Below are 25,007 nucleotides of genomic sequence, written 5' to 3' on the forward strand. Positions count from 1 at the left end.
GCAGGAGAATAGGGTTGAGAAACATATCAACTAACCATGACAGAATGGTGGAGCAAATTTGATGGGTTGATTGTCCTAATTCTGCTCTTATGTCATATTGTCTTGTGGGTCGTGCTAGGCCAGGCCGAGGTGAAGTGGCTTGGGGGAAGGAATTTTGGCCCTGGATGGTAGATAAGGTTGGATCTGGCTCGGCCCTGGATGGGAGGGTTGGGGGTGATAGTTCTATACCAGCGCTGGTTTAAACCAGTTTGGGATGAGGGATTGGATTCAGCAGGATTGAGTCAGGGGATGGGGTGTAATTTTGAGTGTGTCGGGGGGTACTGTGTGGTTCTTTTGCAGGGGGTGACACGAGGACAAGTCAGTAGTCACTTAGGAGCTCAATCTAAAATTATCCAAGATTTAAAGTCAGTTTTTACTCCCCTAATGTTTCTTGGGCAATTAAGAAGCTTAAGTGAGTTGGAATCTTCCAAATGCAAGGGATTTTTCCAGAGGGTTCCAGGTATAGCGGAATTACCCATCAGAAATTTCAATCAGAGTCTGATGCATCACAGATTCTGCATGATCCACAAGCTCACTGGATGTCGGAATATTTGGGCTCAAAACCTCATAGTTTCATATGTATTTGAATGCAAGTCTTTTGATGTATTGCATAGTTTCAGAGTGCATGGATTAAAGATGTCAAAGGTCAAATTGGTACAATATTTTGATTAAACCACTGTTTTCTATATTCATGTGGGAGTTATAAAGTGAGTTGGGATGTCATGTTGAGGTCGTACAAGACATTGATGAAGCCTCTTCTAGGGTATTGTGTGCAGTTCTGGTCATCCCACTATTGAAAGGATATTATTAAGTTGGAGAAGGTTCATAAAAGACTTACAAGATGTTGCCGGGAATGGACAGTTTGAGTTATAAAAATAGGTTGGGATAGACTGGGACTTTTTTCACTGGAGCATAGGAGGTTTGAGGGGATGACCTTGTAGAGGTTTATAAAGCCACGAGAAGCATAAATGAATAGCAAGGATCTTTTCCCTAGGATGGGGGAGTTCAAAACCAGGAGGCATATTTTTACGATGAGAGAAAAATGTCTTGAAAAGGACTTGGAGAGGTATATGGATGGATAGGTATGGAGGGATATGGACCAAACACAGGCAAATTGGACTAGATTAACTGTGAAAACTGGGTGGCATGGACAAGTTGGGCTGAAGGTCCTGTCTCCATGCTGTAGACCTCTATGACTCTATGACATGAGGGGCAACTTTTCTTTTACACAGAGTGTGGTTCGTGTGTGGAATGAGCTGCCAGAGGAAGTGGTGAATGCAGGTACAGTCAACATTTAAAAGGCATTTGGAATATTACATGAAGAGGAAAGGTTTCATGGGATATGGGCCAAATGCAGGCAAGTGGGACTAGTTTAGTTTGGGAACATGGTTGGCTTGAACTAGTCAGACTGAAGGGGTCTGTTGCTATGCTGCATGACTCAATAACTATTTACCAGAGCACCTATAATGAATTGTAAACTGAACAATAAAGTATCACATCATCACATACTAGAATCTCATGGCATGATTTGCTTGAGTACATACTTTGCATGACCTCAGGAAAGAAAATAGTCTGTTTATGTTGTTGTTGCAGCTGATAATGGTGCGCTTGGATGCTTAAAGTAGCAGAAATGAGTAGAACAGTAAGGCAGTCACCAACTTACTCAAATCAAGAAGTGATGGACAGAAGATCTTGGATTAGCACAGAAATTTATCTTAAATGTCATTGAGAATGTATCAGGGTTAAGAAAGAAGATGCAAGTTATTAAAGGGATTGATCAAAAATTAGCATGAAATGCCAGGAGGAGGGGCACTAGTGAGATACAAAAGTAGCAATAATAACAGAGGAATATGCCTGTGGTGAAATGTAGAGGAAAAGGTCAATATGAACATTAGTGGCAAGCTGAAATAAGCATATTGACAATATACAGATAGAAATTAGTATGAAATGGCAACGTCCAGAAGAGAAAATTTAAAAAGGCTTAGGATCTTGGGCTTAATGTTTGAAAATATATTTCTATACCTCTTTCAGAATTGTAGTGTCATTTTAAATTAATAGTATTTGGAAGCCCAGGGAGTATTTCATGATCCATCTGTTTCTAATGTCAAGCTGCCAGCTGTTACTATTGGCAAGAAAACACTCACGGCAGTGTTACCAAAAGGAAATCTGAAAATAAACCATCCATTTAATCTCCAACTGTGTGATAGAAGTGTGATATAAGATTGAACATTTTTGCATTGATCTCATTAAGCTAAACATTAGTGATAGATGAGACATTTTACCTTTCAGTTTCTTATGAAGAATGCATAAAGTCAGTACTATCAATAAGTAAAAAGCATCTTATGATCTGTCTAGCTGTAACTTCTTGTGGACTCAAACCCATTTCTTTCTCAAATGAAATAGTAGCTCTGGATCTTTATCCTAAGTTGTATAGCATAAGCTTGCTGCATCAGTCTTGGTAATGGGGTGCACTCTCTAAAATGGCAGGATATTTGCTCTGTGAGGGAAGCAGATACTGTGTGGAGTTGAGTCCACAGCCCACAGACTAGAGGCACTCACAAGGGTTGCCAAGTGGCAAGAAGGTTACTAAAAAGAGGCCAGCATCGGCTTCTGGGAAGGTACATGATATATAATTATTTGGAAACTTGGACTCTAAAGTGAACAGAACCAATAGTAGTTTCCATTTTGAATTATATTTCTATATTGTGTTAAAATTTTTGAATTCTATGAGTCGTACAGTGCTGTCTGACAATTTGGTAACATGCGTTTAAGTGAGGCTTTAAAAAACTATTGAGGTGAATAGTTCAGTTCTTGAGAAAACATGGATGGAAGCAGAAAAAAATAACTGGGCTTCTACCTAGCAACAAGGTGTCCCTTGACACAGCAAAATAGAGACAGAAGCAGGTTCTCTTAGAGAGACAGAGCCAACCAGAAGGTTAATGGTCAAGGTTTGGAACTCTCTTTCACAGACAGTAATGAATGCTTGATCGGGTGTTAATTTTAAATCTGTAATGGAAAAAGTTTTGTGAAGCAAAGGTATTAAGGGATATGGGCCAAAGGAATAAGATCTCATTGAAAGGTGGAACAGGCTCAAAGGGGTGAATGGTCTGCTCCTGTTCCTATTAGTGTGCAGGTTTCTTTGAGAAAGAAGTAGGTCACTCAAAGAAAAAAGCTTAGATCAGCAACAGTACAATTTAGCAGTGTCCTAAAGTGTCCAGGCAGAGGGCTTCGTGGCTTAAAAATTACTAAGAGAAAATTTCCTTTAACAGAAGGCTTTCAGACGTCAGAGAGGAAGAATCTCTGCAAGGTTGTTGAGTGCAGGAGTTCAAGGCTATTTTCCCTGGAGTTTCAGACACTGAGGGGTGACCTTATAAAAGTTTATAAAATCATGCGGGGCATGGATAGGGTGAATAGTCAAGATCTTTTCCCCCAGGGTAGTGGAGTCAAAAACGAGAGGGTGTAGGTTTAAGATGAGACGGGAAAGATTTAAAAGGGACCTAAGGGGCGACTTTTTCACGTAGCGAGTGGTGAGTGTATGGAATGAACTACCACAGGAAGTGGTGTAGGCTGGTACAATTACAACATTTAAAAGGCATCCATTTGTTTATATGAATAGGGATGGTTTGGAGGGATATGGGCCAAATGCTGGCAAGTGGGACTAGACTAAATTAGGATATTGGTCAGCATCGGGGAAATTAGATGGAAGGGTCTGTTTCTGTGCCGTCCATCTCTATGACTCTATACACATGTTTAGGAATATATCAGCCATGTTAGCAGTTCATTTAAAAGTCTTGTGAAGAGACATTAACTAAATGGTAGCATCAAATGAATGCAGAAGCTTGCTGCAAAGTAACCAATATAGCCATGCCCACTGAACAGAAAAGCCTTTAAGTGGAATTGGAGTGACGGTTCACTAAGGTTTAAGTATCTGTAAGGTTAATGTTGAGAGTAAAATGGTTGAATTTTTACTTCTGATACTCGAAATAAAACTATTATAGAACTAGTTCTTGTGCAGTGTAATATAGTTAGTGATGTTTTTCCTTTGTGTATAATAAACTTTAATGTTCTTTTGTTAAAAGTACATTGGCAAACTCCTGTGATTATGTAAAAAACGAAGGAACAGCGGATACTGTAAATCAGAAACAAAAATAGAGACTGCTGGAAAAACTTCTGAGGAAGGATCACTGAACCCAAAGTGTTAACTCTGATTTCTCTTCACAGGTGCTGCCAGACCTGCTGAGCTTTTCCAGCAATTTCTATTTCTGTTCCTGTGAATATGTGACTGACAACTACCATTGACAAATTGCAAACACAAAACATATGATTTATCAAGTCAGGATTGACTCTGAAATCTGACTTATCCAGAATTAGCATCAGCTGGAATAACAAAAAAAATTATTCCTGAATGTGTAAAAAACTTCCCACACTACTTGTTTGGCTGAATTATGAACACATTATTCTTGGCCACCAAGTCCTCAAGGCTTGGACCCAGAGCTTCTGACTCTAAAGCAGGGCATGATGTATTGCACCACAAGACTTCCATAGTCTCTATAACAAGAACAGAGCTTGAATGCTGTAAAAAGCCATAATGCATAGAAGCATTATGACACAAAGTTTGACATTGGACCTTGTATGGAGATATTAGGATGGGTGACTGTCTAAGGTAGATTTTAAGAAGCATCTTAAAGGAGGACAAATGTAAAGAAGCAGAGAGCTTCAGTGAGGGAATTCCAGAGCTTAGAACATAGGTAGCTATGGTACAGCAAAAAAATTAGGGATAGGCAAGATTGGAGGAATACAGGAATTTTGGAAGTTTGTGGCAAATGAGAAGAATACAGAAATGGGAAGGGACAAGACTGGGAAGAGATTTAAAAACAAGGCTTCAAAACATTTTTTATCCTCAAACATAAAAATATTCCTTAAAAGAGCAGAATGTTGCATTTTTTTATGTCAATCATACTTGTCTAAATTGTTCCATTATCCAATCTACTCACTGGGTTGTCTGCAATCAGTTGTCTATTTTAACATTGTAAACTTATATAGCCAATAGTCTACACCATCCATTGCCTGTTTGATACACATCTTTAGAAGCAGATCAAGGTCTTTGTACAGACTGGTTCTCTTTTCTCTGTAAAATTGAGGCCTGTGGAAGAATTAAATATTTAATTTAGATTCTAAAAGGTGAAGCTAGATTAAGTAAGGACAATAAATTAATCCTACAGGCTTGGTAAGCACTATCAGCCAAATAAATTTCACCAATTTGCAGTTTCACTCATAGGGTATCTAAGCAGGGAATTTATTTGTTCCGTTTAAATAGAAAATCCTACAGGGGCTATTGGCTGTAATACTCTAAACCACAAGCTGCGAGTCTGAAGTCGTAAAATTTTTCTTAATTCTTCTGTTTGTAAGTATAGTTGTTTAGTTATGATACATCACAATAAGTAGTCTTAGAGCTAAATGTGGTCATGGCATGTTGTAAAATTGTTTTCAGTAAATCTAAGTCTTTTTTGTGCTCTGATTAGGTGTAAAAAGAAAGATCATGAAAATATTGTTATAAAGTTCCACTCATTCACTACAATCTTTCTTTTGAGCAAGTTTTCTAATCCTGCCTGGACTGGCCTAGTATTTCTCAAGATCCATAGTATGTGGCTACCCTGTAATACCCTCAAAACATGGCAACTGGATATGGGCAATAAGTTCTATCTTATCAGTGTCATCCATTCCAAGGAACAATATAATGCAAAAATAAATTTAGGCTCGTGAATCATACTTGTTTTGAAAGTGGTTATTAACAGCTGTGGATTTTAAACTGGAGATTGATGTAATGTTTTTACTGACCTATTTGTGTCCCTCATTTCAGAAAGAATAATCTGTATAATATATCCTTCTGAAAAACAAAATGTTATTGAAAGTTCAACCCTCAAAATTACTATTGTCACTATGAAAAATTAATTAGTCTTTTTACAAGGAAAATTCTGTGCATAGATTTACCTCCTAAGTTGATAGTTTAATTGATATTTGCCCTGGACACCACGAAAATACACAGAGTCAAAGCTTTTGATCTTGAATTCCACAGGAGTAGGGTCCCAGCAATCAGACTTTGCAAAGAAACACCAATTTTGCAATATGAGAAGAGGCTGCTGATTGATTGGGCCATCAAGGAGCAGCTAAATGTCAATCTTAATTCTCAGACCAGACAGGTAGTCTGGTTAGTCAGGATCTTGCCATGGGAATGCAATAGATATTGGCAGCCTCCATGACACCTTTCTCAATGAAAAGGGTGAAATGCATGTATGAGAGATAGTAGGAACTGCAGATGTTGGAGAATCTGAGATAACACGGTGTAGAGCTGGATGAACACAGCAGGCCAAGCAGCATCAGAGGAGCAGGAAGGCTGAAGGGTCTAGGCCTGAAACGTCAGTCTTCCTGCTCCTCTGATGCTGCTTGGCCTGCTGTGCTCATCCAGCTCTACACTGTGTTATCTCAAATGCATGTATGAATTCCTTTTGCGTACATGGATACTATTTGTTAATATCTGTAGCTTCAAGCATGTGCAATTGCAATCTTGCAGTGCATTGAACTGTAGGTATTGCCATGACCTTTCTTTAGTCCCAGGAACGTCTTTATTGGTTGCTGTGACTAACTGGTAGATGGAATGATGACTAACCTCCTACACTTGCATATTTTCGATACCTAGAGAACATATTTGTGATGTTCGAATGATGTCAGCCAGCACTCAAATTTACCATTGAGATGGAGCACATCAACAAGCTTCTTTTCCTCAAATTGTTGAGAAAACTGCTGAAAGCCTACACTACAATATGCATGTTGTATGCATGATCAATAATCTTATTGGGATTCCTATAATACTAACAACAAGATCAATCTTATTGGCAAAATTTGTGAATAGAGCCCTAGACATCTGCTCACCTTATAAGCTTGATGCTAAATTGGGGCATATAGAGTCCTAGAGTCATAAGCACAGAAACAGACCCTTTGGTCCAAGCAGTCCATGCTGAACATACTTCCAAACTAAACTAGTCCCACCTGCCTGCTACTGGCCCATATCCCTCCAAACCTTTCCTATCCATATATCTATCCAAATGTCTGTTAAGCATTGTAATTGTACCCACATCCACCACTTCCTCAGGAAGTTCATTCCACAAACAAAGCACTCTCTGTGTAAAAAGTTTGCCTCGTGTCTTTTTTAAATCTCTCTCCTCTCACCTTAAAAATGTGCATCTTAGTCTTGAAATTCTCCATCCTAGGGAAAAAAAGTCCCAGTCTATCCAGCCTTTCCTCATATCTCAAACCTTCCGTACCCGGCAACATCCTGGTAAATCTCTCCTGGACCCTCTGCAGTTTGATAATATCCTTCCTATAACTGGGCAACCAGAACTAGACACAGCATTCCAGAAAAGGCCACACCAATATCCTGTACAACCTCAAAATAACGTCCCAACTCCTATACTCAAAGCAACGAAGGAAAGCGTGCCAAATGCCTTTTTAATCACACTGTCTATACATGACACAAATTTCCAAGAATTATGGACCTACTCCCCTAGGTCCCCCTGTTCTACGGCACGCCCAAGGCCCTACCATTAATTGTATAAGCCCTACCCTCTTTTGTCGTACCAAAATGCAATGCCTCACATTTATTCGGATTGAACTCCATCTGCCATTTTTCAGCCCACTGACCCATTTAATCAAGATGCCTTTGTATTCTTAGGAAACCTTCTTCGCTGTCTATTATGCCACCAATTTTGATGTCGTCTGCAAACTTACTAATCATGCCTTTTATATTTTCATTCAAATCAAAATTATCTTGCGAGATAATGGCAACCATAACCTCATCATCACTTGTTACATATCATGCAAACACATGGAAAGGTCTTTGATCCAGTCTACTTCAAACATAGAGTCATAGAATCATAGAGCACAGAAAGGGACCCTTTAGTCCAAATCGTCCATGCCGACCTGGTTTCTCAAACTAAATTAGTCCCATTTTCCTGCATTTGGCCCATGTCCCTCTAAATCTTTCCGATTCAGGTAACTGTCCAAATGTCTTTTAAATGTTATAACTGTACCTGCATCTAACACTTCCTCTGGCAGTTCACTCCACGTGCAAACCACCCTGTGTGTGAAAAATTTGCCCCTCAGGTCCCTTTAAATCTTTCTCCTCTCACCTTAAAATTATGCCTTCTAGTTTTGAACTTTTCTACCCTTGACCATTCACTGGGGATAACATGTCAGTTGCTTTTAATCAGCCCACGCTTGCAAGTCACAGAATACTCCATCCAAAATTGGATATGATACTGCTATTGGATGAGGATTGTCAAATAATCTACAACATACTGAGAATTACATTACAAATTAATTTTCAATCATCAGTCAGGCTCATTGTGTGAAACATTTGTAAAAGTTAAATGCTGCATATATGTGAACACACAAGACTCTCTTGATGTGGGCAAAAGAAACTGAAATTTGTATTACACCTTTTTCATTGGGAAAGGGGTTACGGAGATTGTTGCATTCGTATAGTGTCATCCTAACTAAAAGATCTACCTGTCTGATTTGAGAGCACTGATTAACAATTCCTGTTGCATCACCATGCCAATGATAATCCAATGAATCAGCACCTTCTTCTCATGCTGTGTAAGTTGGTGTTCCCTTTCCAAGTCTGGCTTCTTACATCCTAGCCCTGACAAGTGCAAGACAAAAATCATTGAGTATATTTCTCCTTCCAGTGATGTTATGAACTACCAAGCTGTTATTTGTTTGTTGCTTGTCCACTTAGAAGAGCCACACCAAAACAAGGAATGCTTCCAAAGACATGTAAGATTCTCCATGAGAATTCCATGGCAGGACAAAAACCACAAAATAAAGGTGTTTCTTCATAGTGAAGAACTCATCAGCAAACAGATGACTCAAAGAAATTGAGCTTAGATGCGCAGGTCATTGTAGTGTTCAATTGTTCAGGTGTTCTACATTAGAATATGTGGATCTGTTTGCTACAGATGGTCCTTTTACTTAATTGGTTAAAGTTTTGAAGTGGTTCAGAAAAATAAACAAAACTTTCGAAAGAACTGGATGCTAGATCTGAAGCATGGAGTATACATTTCAAAGCATTTAAAATAAATTTCTTACATATAACCTGGTGTATCATCTCTGCATTGATAAGATATATAAAATATACAGAAGCCATGTATCCTGTATGGATGAGCATTTGTATTGTAATTTAATTGATCAATCTCTACCAAAGTTTACTATTGCTTCTATCAATCACTTTGTTAAGGAAGCTTTTTCCTGAAAGTTTACCCATTTACTCATTTATATAAAAGCTCTTCCGATTTCCTGGCTATCCTCCCATTCTGCAACTTCTACAAGTTGAATATTATCCAAACCCTTTCCACTTATAATGGATCCAGCAGCAGGTTCTGTTCACCTACCACCCTGTGCTTGCTGAACTTACTTGATACTTTGGGCAACTGATGACCAACATAAAACTCCAATCTGTATATTTCAGAGGTTCCAGGAATGTTGGGACTAAATCAAAATCTAGGTCAAGCAGTAAAATCTAAAAAGTGATATTGACAATCATATAAATCGAAAAAGAGAAAGGCAAATAACTCTAACCCTCAAAGTCCAACAATTACTTTCCAAACAATTATTTCCACTTATTTACCTTAAGCTAAGGAATCAAGTTCTTTCTTGACCCCCACCTTCTTAAGCTCTGCTATCAAAAGTATGGCTCCATGCAGTCGTCCTCATATATTCACAAAACATAGCAGGCTAATGAATAATGGCACACAGTCACAGCTCTTACCAGATGCAGCAGTGAGCCTCCTGAGGAGATCAATGTGTTGGGGTCAGCACCATCCTTCAGCACCTTCAAGACTGCATTGACAACAAAAGTAACAAAACATTAACACAGAAAAGCGTCTCTCACCACCTTAAACAGAGACAGTAGTCTAATGAATATTGACATGCTAAACATATTTAAATTTCATTTATTTGAATAGTATAATAGCTTATCAGTATCTTCAATGATGGGTGATGGAGTCTTACTTCAAGTATAAACCTAGTAATTACAAGTCAAATGATCACAGGAAATGATATGCCTTCCTGGTGTAACGATCAGTTAGAGAAATATGGATTAATCAAGGAAAGCCAGCACAAATTTGATAAAGAGATAACAAAGTATGGAGCTGGATGAACACAGCAGGCCAAGCAGTATCAGGGGAGCAGGAAGGCTGATGTTTCGGGCCTAGACCCTTCTTCAGAATTCAGATTTTTCTGAAGAAGGGCCTAGGCCCGAAACATCGCTTTCCTGCTCCTCTGATGCTGCTTGGCCTGCTATATTCATCCAGCTCTACACCTTGTTATCTCAGATTTTCCAGCATCTGCAGTTCCTACTATCTCTGAAACAAATTTGATAAAGACAAATTATGTTTAATGAATGTGATGGAGCTTTTTGATGAGATAACAGAGAAGGTTGATGACGCTGATCTAGACAATGAGATGTTCATCGAGTTCCCAAAGGCTGTTTGACACATGTACTAACCCTGTCAACAACATTAAACCCATGCAATAAAAAGAAAAGTGGCAGCATGGTTCTGAATCTGGCTGAGTACTAACAAACAGAGAATAGTGGTGAACAGTTATTTTTTTCAAAGTGGGATTTCACGGGTCAATACCAGAGCTTAAGTAACATTCCAGAAATAATTGCGATTCACAATATAAAGAGTTTTGTGAAGGGGAAATCATATTTAACCAACACATTTGAGCTTTTAAAAAGAAATATCAAGCAATGCAGATAAAGGGGAATCTGTATATATGTTGTACTGAGATTTCCAGAGGCAATTGACAAAGCGCCACATCAAATGGTCACTACGCAATCTAAGAGCTCATAGTGTAGGGGGTAACATTATAGCATGGATAGAGGATTTGTGAGCTAATAGGAAACTGAAGGCATAAATATATTCACTTCAGGTTGGCAAGGTATGATCAGTGGAGTGTACCAGGAATCAATGCTGGGGCCTCAACAATTTACAATTTATATCAATTACTTGGATGATGACCAAATGTATGTTTGCTAAATTTCCTGATGGCAAACATAGTTGGAAAGTAAGTTGTGAAGCGGACATTTAGAGTCTGCAAAGAGACATAAACAAGTTGAGTGAATGGGGAAAAAAATAAATTGGCAGATGGAGTATAGTATAGGTAAATGTGAACTTGTCCACTTTAGTAATCAGAAAAGTCAAATATTTCTTAAATGGAAAGAGATTGCATAAAATTGAGGTTCAGAGGCACCATGCCTTTTCAAAGGAAATTGGATGATTATTTTGAAGAAAGGGCTTGGCTGTCCTGGTACATGAGTCAAAGAAAATTAGTATGTAAATACAGCAAGTGATTAGGAAGGCAAACTAAATGTTGTGTTTATTGAAAAGGAAATGGAATATAAAGGTAGAGAAGTTTTGCTATAGTTGTATGGAATATTGGAAATATCATATCTGGAGTATCATGTACAGTTTTGGTCTCCTCATTTAAGAAAGGATTTAAATGCTTTAGACAATGTTTGAGACAGCTGAAACATGAGATGGGGTTGGAGTGTTATCTTAGGAGGGAAGGTTGGACAAACTTGGTTTAGATCATTTCAAGAGTAGGTTGGTTACCTCAGTTAACTGGATGGCTGGTTTGTGATGCCGGATAGTGCCAACAGCATGGGATTAATTCCTGTATTCATTGAGATTACCATGAAGGATTCTCCTTTTCAACCTCTCCCCTTCACCGGAGGCATGGAGACCCTCAGGTTAAACCAGCACCAGTCATCTCTCTCTAATGAGAAAGCAGCCCTATGGTCTTCTTGGACTATGGCAACTTTATCTTTACCTTACATCATTTGGAGTTAAGAATAGCAACTACAGGACACAGTTTAAAAATAAGGGGTCTTCAATTTATGATGGAGAGGAGGAGAATTCTTTTTTGCCTGAGGATTGAGAGGCTTTAGAACTCTCTTCCCCTGTTAGCATGGGGGGAGATTCAGTGAATATTTTCGGTCAGACATGGACAGATTTTTGATTAACAAGTGTGTCAAAGGTTATTGGGGCTAGGTTCTAGTATGGAGCTGAGGCCTCAAACAGATCAGCCATGATCTTGTTGAATTGGGAGCAGACTCAAAAGGCTCAATGGCTCAATTCCTGCACCTTATTCATGCAGTCATATGTTTTCATATGAGCACTTTTCTGCTTGATCTTTGTTAATGACCACGACTTAGGAGTTAAAGGCTCAATTTCAAAATATGTAGATAATGTAAAACTTGGATGTGTTGTGCATTGAGAGAACAGTCCCAGATTTCATGAGGGCACAGATAGGTGAGTAGCATGTGTGGACATGTGACAGATGAAGTTTATTGCAAGGAAATATGAAGTAATGTATTTTAGTAGAATAAATTTGGAAAAGTAGTATCAAAGAAAGAATACAACTTTAAAGTAAGCGCAGTGAGTGGACATGGTGTGTACGTGCGCATTTGGTTGAAGGAGGTAGGGAAGGTTGATAAAGTGATTCTATTGTATCCTGAGCCTTCTAAATAGGGGTATTAGGTACAAAAACACAGAGATTATGGTGAACCAATGTGCATTGATTTGGGAAGAATGAAAAGGCATTAATGAGGGTGCGGAGAAGAGTTACAAAAATGGCTCCTGTAATGATGGACTACAGTTGTGTAAAAATATTGAAGAAGCTGGGGTTGTTCACCTTCAGAGAACAGAATGTTGGAAAATGGTAGAATTGTTTAAGTGACAGGTTTGGACAAAGTTGATAGGAAGGAACTATTTTCATTGGCAGAAGGCTTAAGAACTAAAGGACATTACCTTAAGGTGAATGGCAATAATAAAAAGGAAACACTTTTTATGCTGTAAAATCAAAACTGAAAGAACTGCGGATATGGTAAATCAGAAACAAAGGCAGAAATTACTGGAAAAGCTCAGCAGATCTGGCAGCAACTGTGGAGAGAAATCAGAGTTAACGTTTCATATTGAGTGATCCTTCCTCAGATCTTTTTTATGTAGTATTTGGTTAGGGTATGGAGTGTAACAATTAAGAGTGTGGTGGAGGCAGATTTCAATCATAGGTTTCAAAAGGCAACTGAATAATTCTCAGAAAAGAAAGTATTTGTGAGGCTATGGGAAAGGGCAATGAAATGGGATGAGCCCAGTTGCTCCAGCAGAGAACTGGCAGAGAAACAATTGGCCAAATGGCTTTATTCAATGTCTTAACCATTCTCTGACCCTAAGAGTCCATGATTATAAGGTAATATCTCAAAACCAGCAACCTATTAACTAGGTTTTGCTAGTTTCCTCAGAAAAATGTCCCAATTTTTACTAATAGAAGACACTTGAAATCAAACAATACATTTCTTCTTACAAATGTTTGGAAAAAGAATATATTATCATGAAAAATAATGACATGAGAAGTAATAAACTAGGTAAGAATAACTTGAAGGTCCAGGTTGGGTGAGGTCAAAAGTTGCTAGGACGACCTGGAGCATAGGATGTCAATGCAGCAACTAGCTGTATTATCCCAGGAAGTTATTTTACACATAACAATTAAAATTGATGCAAGGCAGATTAAAAAGAGCCCAATTTTCGGAAGCCAGATTTGGGTTAACAGTCATGTCCAAACCCTTTCTCCATGATTACAATAGGTTGGCAAAAATAACATAATGAAATCTGTTATTCATTGAGTCATAGAGTTATAGAGTCCTACAGCATGGAGACAGCCCCTTTGGCCCAAACGGTTCATATCGACCAAAATGTCATTCAGACTAAACCCATTTCCCTGCACTTGCTCCATATCCTTCTAAACCTTCCCTATCCATGTATTTGTCCAAATGCCTTTTAAATTTTGTTAATGTACCCGCCTCAAACCACTTCTGCTGGCAGCTCATTCCATATGCGTACCACCCTCTGCGTAAAAACGTTGCCCCTCACGGTTCCCATTTATTTTTTCCTCTCTTATCTTAAACTGATGCCCTCTAGTCCTCGATTCTCCAACCCTGGGAAAAAAGACTGAGTACATTCACCCTATTCATGGCTCTCATGATCTTATACACTTCTGTAAGATCACCCCTCAGTCTCCTATGCTCTAAAGATAAAGTCCGAGCTTGTTCAAGCTCTCCCTATAACTCAATCCCTTGTGTCCTAGCAACATCCTTGTAAATTTCTTCTGCACTATAACGTCCTGTACAACTGCAACATAACTTCCCAATTTTTATACTCAATGCCGTAACTGATGAAGGTCAGTGTGCCAAAAGCCTTTTTTATTGCCCTGTCTACCTGTGACTCCACTTTCAGAGAACCGTCCATCTGTACTCCAAGGTCCCTCTGTTCCACTACACTCCTTAAAGCCCTACCATTCACCTACTTTGATTAGACTTTCCAAAATGCAACACCTCACACTTATCTATACTAAACGCCATGTGCTATTTCTCGGCCCACTTCCCCAGCTGATCAAGATCCTGCTGCAATTTCTGATAACCTTCCTAACTGTCCACAATACTATCTACTTTAGTGTCATCTGCAAACTTACTAATCATGCTTTGTACATTCTCATCCAAATCATTCATGTAGATAACAAACAGCAAGGGGCCCAGCACCAACCCCTGAGGCACAACACTAGTCACAGGCTTCTTTCCATTTTGTTTGGGGCCTGGGGAGGCTGTGTTCCTGTCGACCAGGGAAAGATAAGGGACACCCTTTCTCTGTCCCTGAATAAATATTTGACTGCTTGTATGAAAGCACTTGTGGTACAGTTGTAATAAATATAAATATCCTGACTTCCTCAAATCCTTACCATTCATGTGCAGAGTAATTATCAAAACTGGAATTACTTCAATTTCTTGGCCAATATACTTCAGTGGCAATGTGGTGGAAATGAGGCTTCTGAACAAGCATCCTTCCACGATTAACCTCTACTTCTACCATCAAGCCAATTGTGAATATAATTTGCCAGCTGTCCCTGGATTCCATGCGACCTAACCTTCCAGAGCAGTCTACCATGTGGAACCTTATCAAAGGCTTTACTGAAATCCATACAGACTACATCTACCGCCCTGCCTTCATCAACCTTCCTGGTCACTTTATCAAAGAACTCACCTGATCTAATGTATCCCAGAATGTTGCGGGAAGTAAGGGAGGTAATTACAAGACCCCTTGCATCATCTATAACTATGGGTAAGTTGCCTGGAGGGTGGCTAGCGTTGTACCTTTGTTTAAAGAACATTGTAAGGAGAAACCAAGGAACTATAGACTTGTGAGTTTGACTTTCTTCATGGGGAAATTGTTGGAGGTGATTATAAAAGACAGGATTTATGGGTATTTAGAGAGACAAAAACTAATTATGGATAGTCAGTATGGATTTGTGCGAGGAAAATCGTGTCTAAAAAACTTGATTCAATTTTTTTGAGGAAGTTACCAAAAAGATTGATGATGGCAGAGCAGTAGACGTTTATTTAGATTTTTGTAAAGCCTTTGACAAGGTTCCGCATGATAGACTAATGAATAAAGTTAGATGGGATTCAGGGTGAGCTTGCCAATTGGATACATAATTGACTTAATGGCAGAGTAATGATGGAGGGTTGTTTCTCAGACTGGAGGCCTGTGACCAGCGATATTCTACAAGGATCGGTTCTGGGTTCTCTTTTGTTTGTCATTTACATAAATGATTTGGATGAGAAAACGGAAGGTGTGGTTTGTACAGGAATTTGTGAGACCTCTTCTGGAATATTATGTCCAGTTCTGGTCACCCAGTTATAGGAAGGATATTATCAAACTGGAGAGGGTTTAGAAGAGATTTACCAGGATGCTGCTGGGCATGGAAGGTTTGAGTTATAAAGAAAGGCTGGGTAGGCTGGGACACTTTTCACTATAGCGTAGGAGGTTGAGAGGCGACCTGATGAAAGTTTATAAAATAATGAGAGATACAGATAGAGTTGAAGATAGTAGTCTTTTCCCTAGGATGGGGGATTTCAAGACTAGCGGGCACATTTTTAAGGTGAGAGGAGAGAAATTTAAAAAAGACATGGGGCAAATTTTTGACAGAGAGGGTGGTTCGTGTGTGGAATGAACTTCCTGAGGAAGTGGTGGATGCGGGTGCAACGAGAATGCTTAAAAGACATTTGCTTAGATACATGAATAGGAAAGATTTGGAGGGATATGGGCCAGTAGCAGGCAGGTGGGACTAGTTTAGTTTGGGATTATGTTCGGCATGGACTGCTTGGACCAAAGGGACTGTTTCCGTGCTGTATAACTCTGTGACTCTATAACTCTATCAAATTTCATCTATGATCAAAACCAATCATTTCCACCACATTGCCACCGAAGTATATTGGCCAAGAAATTGAAGTAATTCCAGTTTTGATAATTACTCTGCACATGAATGGTAAGGATTTGAGGAAGTCAGGATATTTATATTTATTACAACTGTACCACAAGTGCTTTCATACTAGCAGTCAAATATTTATTCAGGGACAGAGAAAGGGTGTCCCTTATCTTTCCCTGGTCGACAGGAACACAGCCTCCCCAGGCCCCAAACAAAGTGGAACAGGGAGAAAACTTTCCCCGAACCTGAATAAATGTTAGGTCACTTCCATTTGCGAACATCAGGTGTTGTGTCTACTTGGAGCTGTACTGCTAGTTCCCTGAAGCAGCTATCGCTGATGGTGAAGCTGGCTGCCTTAGTTTGAGGGTGTGACTGTTTCGTTAGAAAACATCAGACTGCTGGAAAAGGAAGGTGATGTTCTTTTCTCTGCACTAAAACCTCAAGGCTGAAGACAGCCAGTTTCGCTCCACTCATCAGTTGCTGTAAGCTGTAGCTTTTAACTAATAAGTCAAAAACTTTATAAATGTGAACCAGTCCCACCAGGCCTCCTGAAAGCAAGAGAAAGTGCCTGAAGAAGGACGATTGAGGAACAGGTACTAGAAGACCAAAAGGATCATTTCAGTGAACGCTGGGCACAGGGACCATTGAACTGCCTTCCCAGTCTTTCCCCTCCTGCCCATAACACTTGTTTTATCAGAGTCCCACTGAGGGAGAGAATTTTAAATAATGATGAGTTAAAAGTCAGTGGTTCATAATTATTTACCACCTTCACAGGGCTACAGGAGCTTAGAGGGGAAAAGCAGGCAAGTTGGATGGATCTTTCAAGAGGCAGCACAGGCACATTGGGTAAAATGGCCTGCTGCACATGATGGATCTTTGATTCAAATCAGGAATCCAAATTACTCACGTCTGAATTCTGAATTAGCCATGTTTGTCTTGTTGAAAACATATTGAAGATATGACTTTTATTTTTTTTTTCTGCCGCTTGTGTTTTTTTTCAATCAATACTGTCTGAGCTTTCACGTTTGATTTTTTTCTGCCCTTCTTTGAGCTTGTTTTGAATTCCTCCCTTTCCATCATCTTTTACCTAACTCTAGAAGAAATTCTGTTTGGTCTGTCCCAAGTGCTTACCTGTCTCTTTCGATTGACCTCTCTTGCTGTCTGATGTTGTCAGCGCTTAACAATGATTTTGTAGCACTTTTCAAAAGGAACGCAAGGAGAAGCTGATAGAAAAATCATGTTATACCAGTCTACAGAACACAGAGGAGATAATTGCATTACCTACGATGTGAGAAGAATCCCATTCACATCCAAAACAGCCCAAGACAGTCACCACCTATTGAATCAAACCTAAATTACCATTAGATGCTGAAAATCCAAAAGAAAATCCCTTCTTCTGAAGAATGAGATGAGACACACCCTAAAAGAAGCAGATCAGCTTCCCTCAGAAGCCTCTTTGCACTGACAGTGCTGTATTTGGCAGAAATTTAAAAGCATTGATGGAAAATCGCAGGAATCTGGGACCCTCTGAAAATATCCCCAGCTTTAGGTTACAGCCAGAGATCACAAAGGATTCTGACTTACTTAACTAAACAGGTACTAACCCCTCAGCAGGCCAAGCAGCATCATAGGAGCAGAGAGGCTGACGTTTCGGGCCTAGGGTCTAGGCTCTCTGCTCCTATGATGCTGCTTGGCCTGCTGTGTTCATCCAGCCCTGCACCTTGTTGTCTCGGATTCTCCAGCATCTGCAGTTCCTACTATCTCTGGTACTAACCCCTGACTAGTTATAAACCTGAACTCACAATCACTCATACTTAACCACCCCTGCCAATCAACACCTGTGACAATACCACGAATTTAAGAAGTGTATTTACTTCTATTCTTCAATAAAGAGAGGTTGAGAAAGAGGCAGCAAGCAGTCTCTTCAACTAATGAAGTTAACAGCTTATAAGGCCTTGGGTTTTTTGAAAAGTTGAAAATAGAAGCAGCATGAAAGGGTGGGGTCAAGCTCCCACAGAACCAGGATTTTAGTTTAACTTTCAGGAGCTGTTAGGGTTTGAAAGCTGCTATACATTTCTCCCTGCAACAGCAAAATGCTTGAGTTCTCTCTCTCTCTCTCTCGATGAGTTTTCTCTTGATGTTTTTCCTCCTGGACTGGAGAATTACATATGAGATTATCTATTTTACTGAATATGCCTTTGCCAAGGATGTGCTCATGAGATGGAACAGTTGCTGTTTAATAGTTAAATAATCTATTATTCTGTTAAGTTATTCCAATTCTTCTTTCTTTTGTTTGTATTTGAACAATAGATTAAGAATAAGGTGAGTTTTGCTTCAAGCCTGGTAGTTTGACCGATCGAATTAGACTTGGAGCCTTATACTTGCCTTTGAAAATAAGAAAAAGTTGGGGTCTAGGCAATATTTTTAATATATTCGGGGGTTAATATATGAGGGAGTTTTGCCTGGTCTGTAACAATACCACCCTCCCTTCCCCCAATCATCAGCAGACACCCCTCCCACAGACATTTGACCAAACCACTAGCCATACACACAGACAATGAAGACCCCATAACAGGTACCAAAACCACTTCTTGCCCCATTAATGCTCGCACCCACTTCTCCTAAACAGCTGAACTCCCGGACACCTCCATGTCATGGTCATTATGCCATTATCCACTTGACACCAACAATAATGTTAATTAGTGGAATGCAAAGCAAGTGGAATAGTTATTTTCCCATGTTTCAAAATAAATGAGAATATGGGCAACATGGAGATTTAACATTAAAATAGAAAATACTTCTCCTGAGCACAGTTTCAGCTTCTGGGGTTGGAATTCAGACATTTACTTTTTTTGAAAATTGCATGGCACTTCTTCAAAAAAAAATTCAGGTTTTTCATGCAAATGCCAATTAATTATTGGGTATCTGATTATTTGGCAGTCTACCAAATTTCAGATACAATCAAACTAACCAACATTCAAACAAAATCATATTAAATCATTGGAGGGCCATGCCGAAAACAACAGTCTTTTCCTTACCAGAAACATTCTTTCCAACATCTAAAAGGTTTAAAATCCGATGCTTGCTCTCACAGAACAATGACTGATGTGACACATCTTTTCTCCTCTCCTTTTCAATTACTTTATCCTTTTCATCTGGGAGTTATTAAAATATGACAGAATTCTGGCTCCCTCATCACTGATAATTATTCACTGCCTTACACACTTTTTGTGAAGCAGACTGATGCACTTAAGACACTTCTAAAATACACACAAAGTGAATGGAAGTGCTTATGTATTTAGGAGCTTCTAATGTCTGCACTGATACCACATACAAGGCTCTAATAAAAAGATAAGCAATCACTTGGCAAAGGTCCAAATGAACAGCTTGAATGCAACTGATCCAATTGAGCAAACAGTTTTGCTGATTTCATCGTAGGGAAGTACCGAACATTTCTTTATAAATTTTGGTCTATTGGGAGTGTAGTTAGAATGAATAGGTAGAAAATATCGGAAATATTAATTTGTTTTAAATCTATAGTTGTCATTCAAGATTATTTTTTAATGTCAGTTAATAATCTTACATTATAACCTTAATGGCAAGAAGCTAAGTGATACGGTTGATTCTAACCCCCAGTGGAGCCTTGGCAGGAAAACAGACCAGTCAGTTTCTCCCCTGTGACAGAATGAGGCCACGGTGAATTTAGCTGCAGGTTTTATTAATAAGCAAATGAAAGCCTGTGTAACATCAAGCAGTCAATTGGAGGCTAGTCATCACTTTTGTGAGTCCGGTTCTACGGGTTCTGCAAATGCCTTGGCCTGGCTCCTACTGGCCTCACAAAGAAAAATGCTAAACGTGTCTCGAATGACAGCTTTTGCTTCCAACTCTTCCTCCTGCTAACTGAAGGGTGGTAGGACAAAGTGGTTTCCAACTGAAGGTAAAATTGCATCTTACCAATGGCGTTTTTGATGAAGACCTCTTGTGGGAGGCATCATCTTGTCCCCAAATGTGAAATTAAAAATTACCAATGGCGTGATCCAAGCAGGATGAGAGATAACGTCAGCTGGTAGATGGTAATCACTAGCTTACTGTTTTCTAACAATTCCAAACGGAAAATTCAAAATAATGCCTGACAATAAATCAGCTCATACCAGCCCACATTGGATAATATTCAGGCTTGGACCAATACAAATACCAGGCAATGATCATCTTCAACATGAAAAGGGCCAACCATCTCCTTTTGAAATTTATCAGCATTACCATCACTGAGTATCCTTTTATCAGTATTCAGGGGACATCACCGGCTAGAAATTTAACTAGACTAACCACATCAATATTTTGTAAGATCAGAGCAGAAACTCAATATTTAACAGCTATTGATTCACCTCCTGGACTATTAAAGTCACTCTACCAATGACAAGTGCCCCAGATATTCATTCCTGGGTTTGGGTGAACAGAGCTTGGAAAAATCATGGCTCTGTCAACTCCACCTTGAGAAATGGCCACCTGCACTCCCTATTTCTGGTCCAGGGCTTGGGCTGGGTTGGGAGCTAGGCCAAGTGACCCAGGAAGAGCTGTAGAGACTTGGCTGGACAGAAAGCTGGTCTCTGGGGTCCAGGACTGTGACCAAAAATTATAATTAAAAGGAAATTAAATATAAAACATTCATCCAGCCCTAACTCCAAAATATTCTCAATGCCCCATACACATGGTACTGTGCCAGCAAATGCATTTCACACAGCTGCCATGGCTCCTCATAACCTCTTTGACACTCTTCACTGATCTACTCATTCCCTATAGTCGCTCATACCCCGATGCCAACTTAGTGCCTATTTACACCTACCATTGTTTTTTCTCTTTCACCTACTATGTCAAGTCATCTACAATACACAAATACAAAAGTGCACAGAAAAAGAAATATAAATTCTGTTCCTTAGAGTTCTACATTGAAGGATACACTTTATTGAGGAAAGGGCTCATTCAGCAATAAAAAAACACTTCTTAATACTTCTTAACGAGTTGGACAATTCCAAAAGTTTTATGCACAGATCATCCACAGTTAACAATTTAAAGGCCATTAGAACATCTCAACTAAAAATAAAACCCTGACTTCCAACTCAAAGTTCCCTGGGACCATACCTGAGCGGTACCTCACCCCTTCAGTGGGGTACCCAACTGATCCTAAAGAAGATCACTGAAAACATTCCGGCTCTTACCTGGTGTAATGCACATTCTCTGGGTTACTAATTAAAGCTGCATTGTATCTACATTGGTTCTCTGCTATTTTTAAAACTTTAGTCTATTTACAGTTACCTTGCCGTCTTTCTACACTCGCCATCTGTTATGGAGATACACACTGGTTACATTTTTTTAAATGGACAGCTGAACAAAATAATTTTTCAGCCAAGCAAAGATCCGAAATTTCAAATGTTAGTGAGATCAATTGTAAAAGGTCTTGATTAAAATGCTTGCTGTTTATGATATTATCCAATGTGGGCTGGTATGAGCTGATTTATTGTCAGGCATTATTTTGAATTTTCCGTTTGGAATTGTTAGAAAACAGTAAGCTAGTGATTTGACCTTTGTGCGTTTCGTATATAACAAATCATAATACAGTAATTTGTTCCCGGATTGCTTTCAAAGCCACAATTATTGCTCATTCTTATTTGCATAACAACCAGGAGCATGAGTAACCAATTCAGGCCCTCAAACCTGCTCTGCAATTTAATATCATCATGACTGATCTCATCTCAGCCTCAACTCTAGTTTTCTGCTCAGTCCCCAGAGTCCTTTAACCCATTGCTAACTAAAACTTTGAATGTCTACTTCTTACATTTATTCATTGTCTTGGTGTCCACTGGGGTAGTGAATTCCACAGATTGCTGATCCTTTGAGAGAAGTAATTTCTCCTCATCTGCCTTAAATTTGCCACCCCTTAACCTCAAACCATGGCCTCTCATTCTAGATTGCCCCATGAGAAAAAAATCTTCTCACCCACTTTGTCAATCCCATTTAGCGTCTTATATACCTCAATTAGATTTCCTTTCATTCTTCTAAACTCTAATGAGTATTTGCCTTGAAAAGGAGTGGTGGGGTCTTTCTTAGAGCTACGTTCATCTTCGTCATTCAGTGTAAGGAATTCAAGTATATTGACTCAAAGACTCCAAAACCTAATTTAAATTCAGGCAGCTGATTAATTTAATGCAAATGCAAATGCACATGCACAATTTAGTACAGCCTGCCCTCAATGCCAACTGAGCAAAAAGGGGAAATGTCAGGTTGAAGGCAGGGCTTGCGATTTCTGTTTGCTATGGTGGAGAGGCTCACAGTGGTAGTGGAAATCTGGGCTAACATTTAAGTGCTGGAATATTTAACATTCATTCCATGGGGTAGGTGTAGCCACAACAATATTGGGAAGCTCAACATCAGCTGCTAAAAGAATTCCATTTAATTCATATTCCTGGCAGTAGATTTTATATCCTTCATGGCACGTTGGCTAGCACTGCTGCCCCACAGCACCAGGGACCTGGGTTCGATTCCACCCTCGAGCGACTGTCTGTGTGGAGTTTACACATTCTCCCTGTGTCTGCGTGGGTTTCCTCCGGGTGCTCCGGTTTCCTCCCACAGTCCAAAGATGTGCAGGTTAAGGTGGATTGGCCATGCTAAATTGCCTGTAGTGTTCAGGGATGTATAGATTAGGGGGATGGGTCTGGATGGGATGTTCTGAGAGTCGGTGTGGACTTGTTGGGCAAAGGGCCTGTTCCCACACTGTAGGGATTCTATGATTCTATCATCAGTATGAATGTTTTGTGTAAGTGTGTAGTATTGAAAGAGTGCACTGCAAGAAACCACCCAGATTACTACAAAGCAGCTCTCGATCCTGAAACCTTTACAACTGAAAAGGAAACATCAGGAAGATACAACAAAAACATAAATTGCTGGAAAAGCTCAGCAGGTCTGGCAGCATCTGTGAAGAGAAATCAGAGTTAACATTTCTGGTCCAGTGATCCCTCCTCAGATACCAGGAACACCTGACTTCCAAGCCACAATTCATCCTTCTTAGACATAAAGAGCTGTTTGCTCAAATGATGCTCACTCAAAATTCTTGAATTCCCTACTTAAGGACAACAGAAGCTCAAGAACAAAAGCCCACCACTTTTTCCAGCAAAATAAAGATGAGCAATAAATGAAGCTTTGCTAGCAACCCAAGGAGCAAATTGATTGTATTGTGATTTACTATGTTAAACATATAAGGTGCTCAAATTCTAAGTCTCTAACAATAAAAATCACAAGACTTTTAATTGTCCTGGGAGTGTTCTTGCTAGCTTTTAAAAATTAAGATCTTTACTTGACAGAAAAATCATTTTATTCAGTTGCCCCTTTAAAAAATGTAAACGATTCTTATCTCCACAACAGATGGCCAGTGAAGAAACAGAGCAAGATAACCTGATGTTTTAAATTTTTAAAAACAGTAGTTTTTAAATCTAGGTTTTATTGGCAGAGAAGACTAAATTTAAACTTATTTTAAAAAGAGGGAAGAAGTAAAAAAGCAGATGTTAAGATTTATTGCAGCAGATCAACATTAATATTATTCAATAAAATGACTGATATATCTTTAATGACTGGCTTCATAAATATTGCTCTCACTCTGAGTTGGAAGGTTATGACTACAAATTTCACTCCAGAGTTCAGCCCCTAATGTAAACCAACACTCCCATGCAGTATTGGATACGTGTTGTCGTACTCAAGATGTTGTTCTTCAGATGTCATATTAACTGGATTGCTCACTCAAGTGAATATTGATGAACACTTGGGACCAGCTAAAAGGCACAGAATTCTCCTGGTGTCCAGCTCAACACTGCTGAGTCACCCAGCAACATTAGCATCAATCAATTAATAAATTCAATTCATTACTGTTTTATTGGTGTTTGCTGTAAAGAGATTACCTGCTTATTTTATCTGTCTAACAACAAGCCAAGCAAGTCAGATGTTATATGTGGAAGTTTGACAAGATGATGTATGGTCCTTACCATTGTAATGGTAATGTACGTGAACTAATAGGAAACAGGACAGATTATCACAGAAGGCTGCAGGTGTCTGTAGCAGTGATAGTGTGACCAGAGATGTGGTACTTAAACAACAAGCAGCCCAGTGTCTGAGATCTGTGGCAAGAACAGTATCAGAAGGAAGGAACAAAAACAAAGTTGCTGGAAAAGGCCAGCAGGTCTGGCAACATCTGTGAAGGAAAGAACAGAGTTAATGTTTCGGGTCCAGTGACCCTTCCTCAGAACACAGATGCTGCCAGACCTGCTGGGCTTTTCCAGCAACTTTGTTTTTGTTCCTGATTTACAGCATCTGCAGTTCTTTCGGTTTTTAATATGAGAAGTAAGCTCGGGGCATGAAATGGTGGACAGAGAGCAAATAAAAAAAATCAAAGTTGATATATTACAACATAGCAGAACTGAAATACCAGGTGTTCAGACCAGAAACACTAGAGAGAATCACAATACCCTACAGTATGGAAGCAGGCCATTTAGCCCATCAAGTCCGTACTGAACTTCTGAAGAACAGCCCACCCAGATCTAACC

General features: G+C 39.3%; 1 protein-coding gene across 1 annotated transcript in view; it reads right to left on the reverse strand.

Annotated features, from left to right (window-relative positions):
- Positions 1-25,007, reverse strand: part of myo16 (myosin XVI) — a 301,066-nt gene that overhangs the window by 253,166 nt on the left and 22,893 nt on the right. Inside the window, exon 2 of the mRNA XM_048598425.1 lies at positions 9,866-9,936. Coding sequence (XP_048454382.1) covers positions 9,866-9,936 — 71 coding nt within the window. The remainder of the gene's footprint in view (positions 1-9,865; positions 9,937-25,007) is intronic.

The sequence above is a fragment of the Rhincodon typus genome, chromosome 6 (genome assembly GCF_021869965.1).
Source record: "Rhincodon typus isolate 14 chromosome 6, sRhiTyp1.1, whole genome shotgun sequence".
Taxonomy (NCBI): Eukaryota; Metazoa; Chordata; class Chondrichthyes; order Orectolobiformes; family Rhincodontidae; genus Rhincodon; species Rhincodon typus.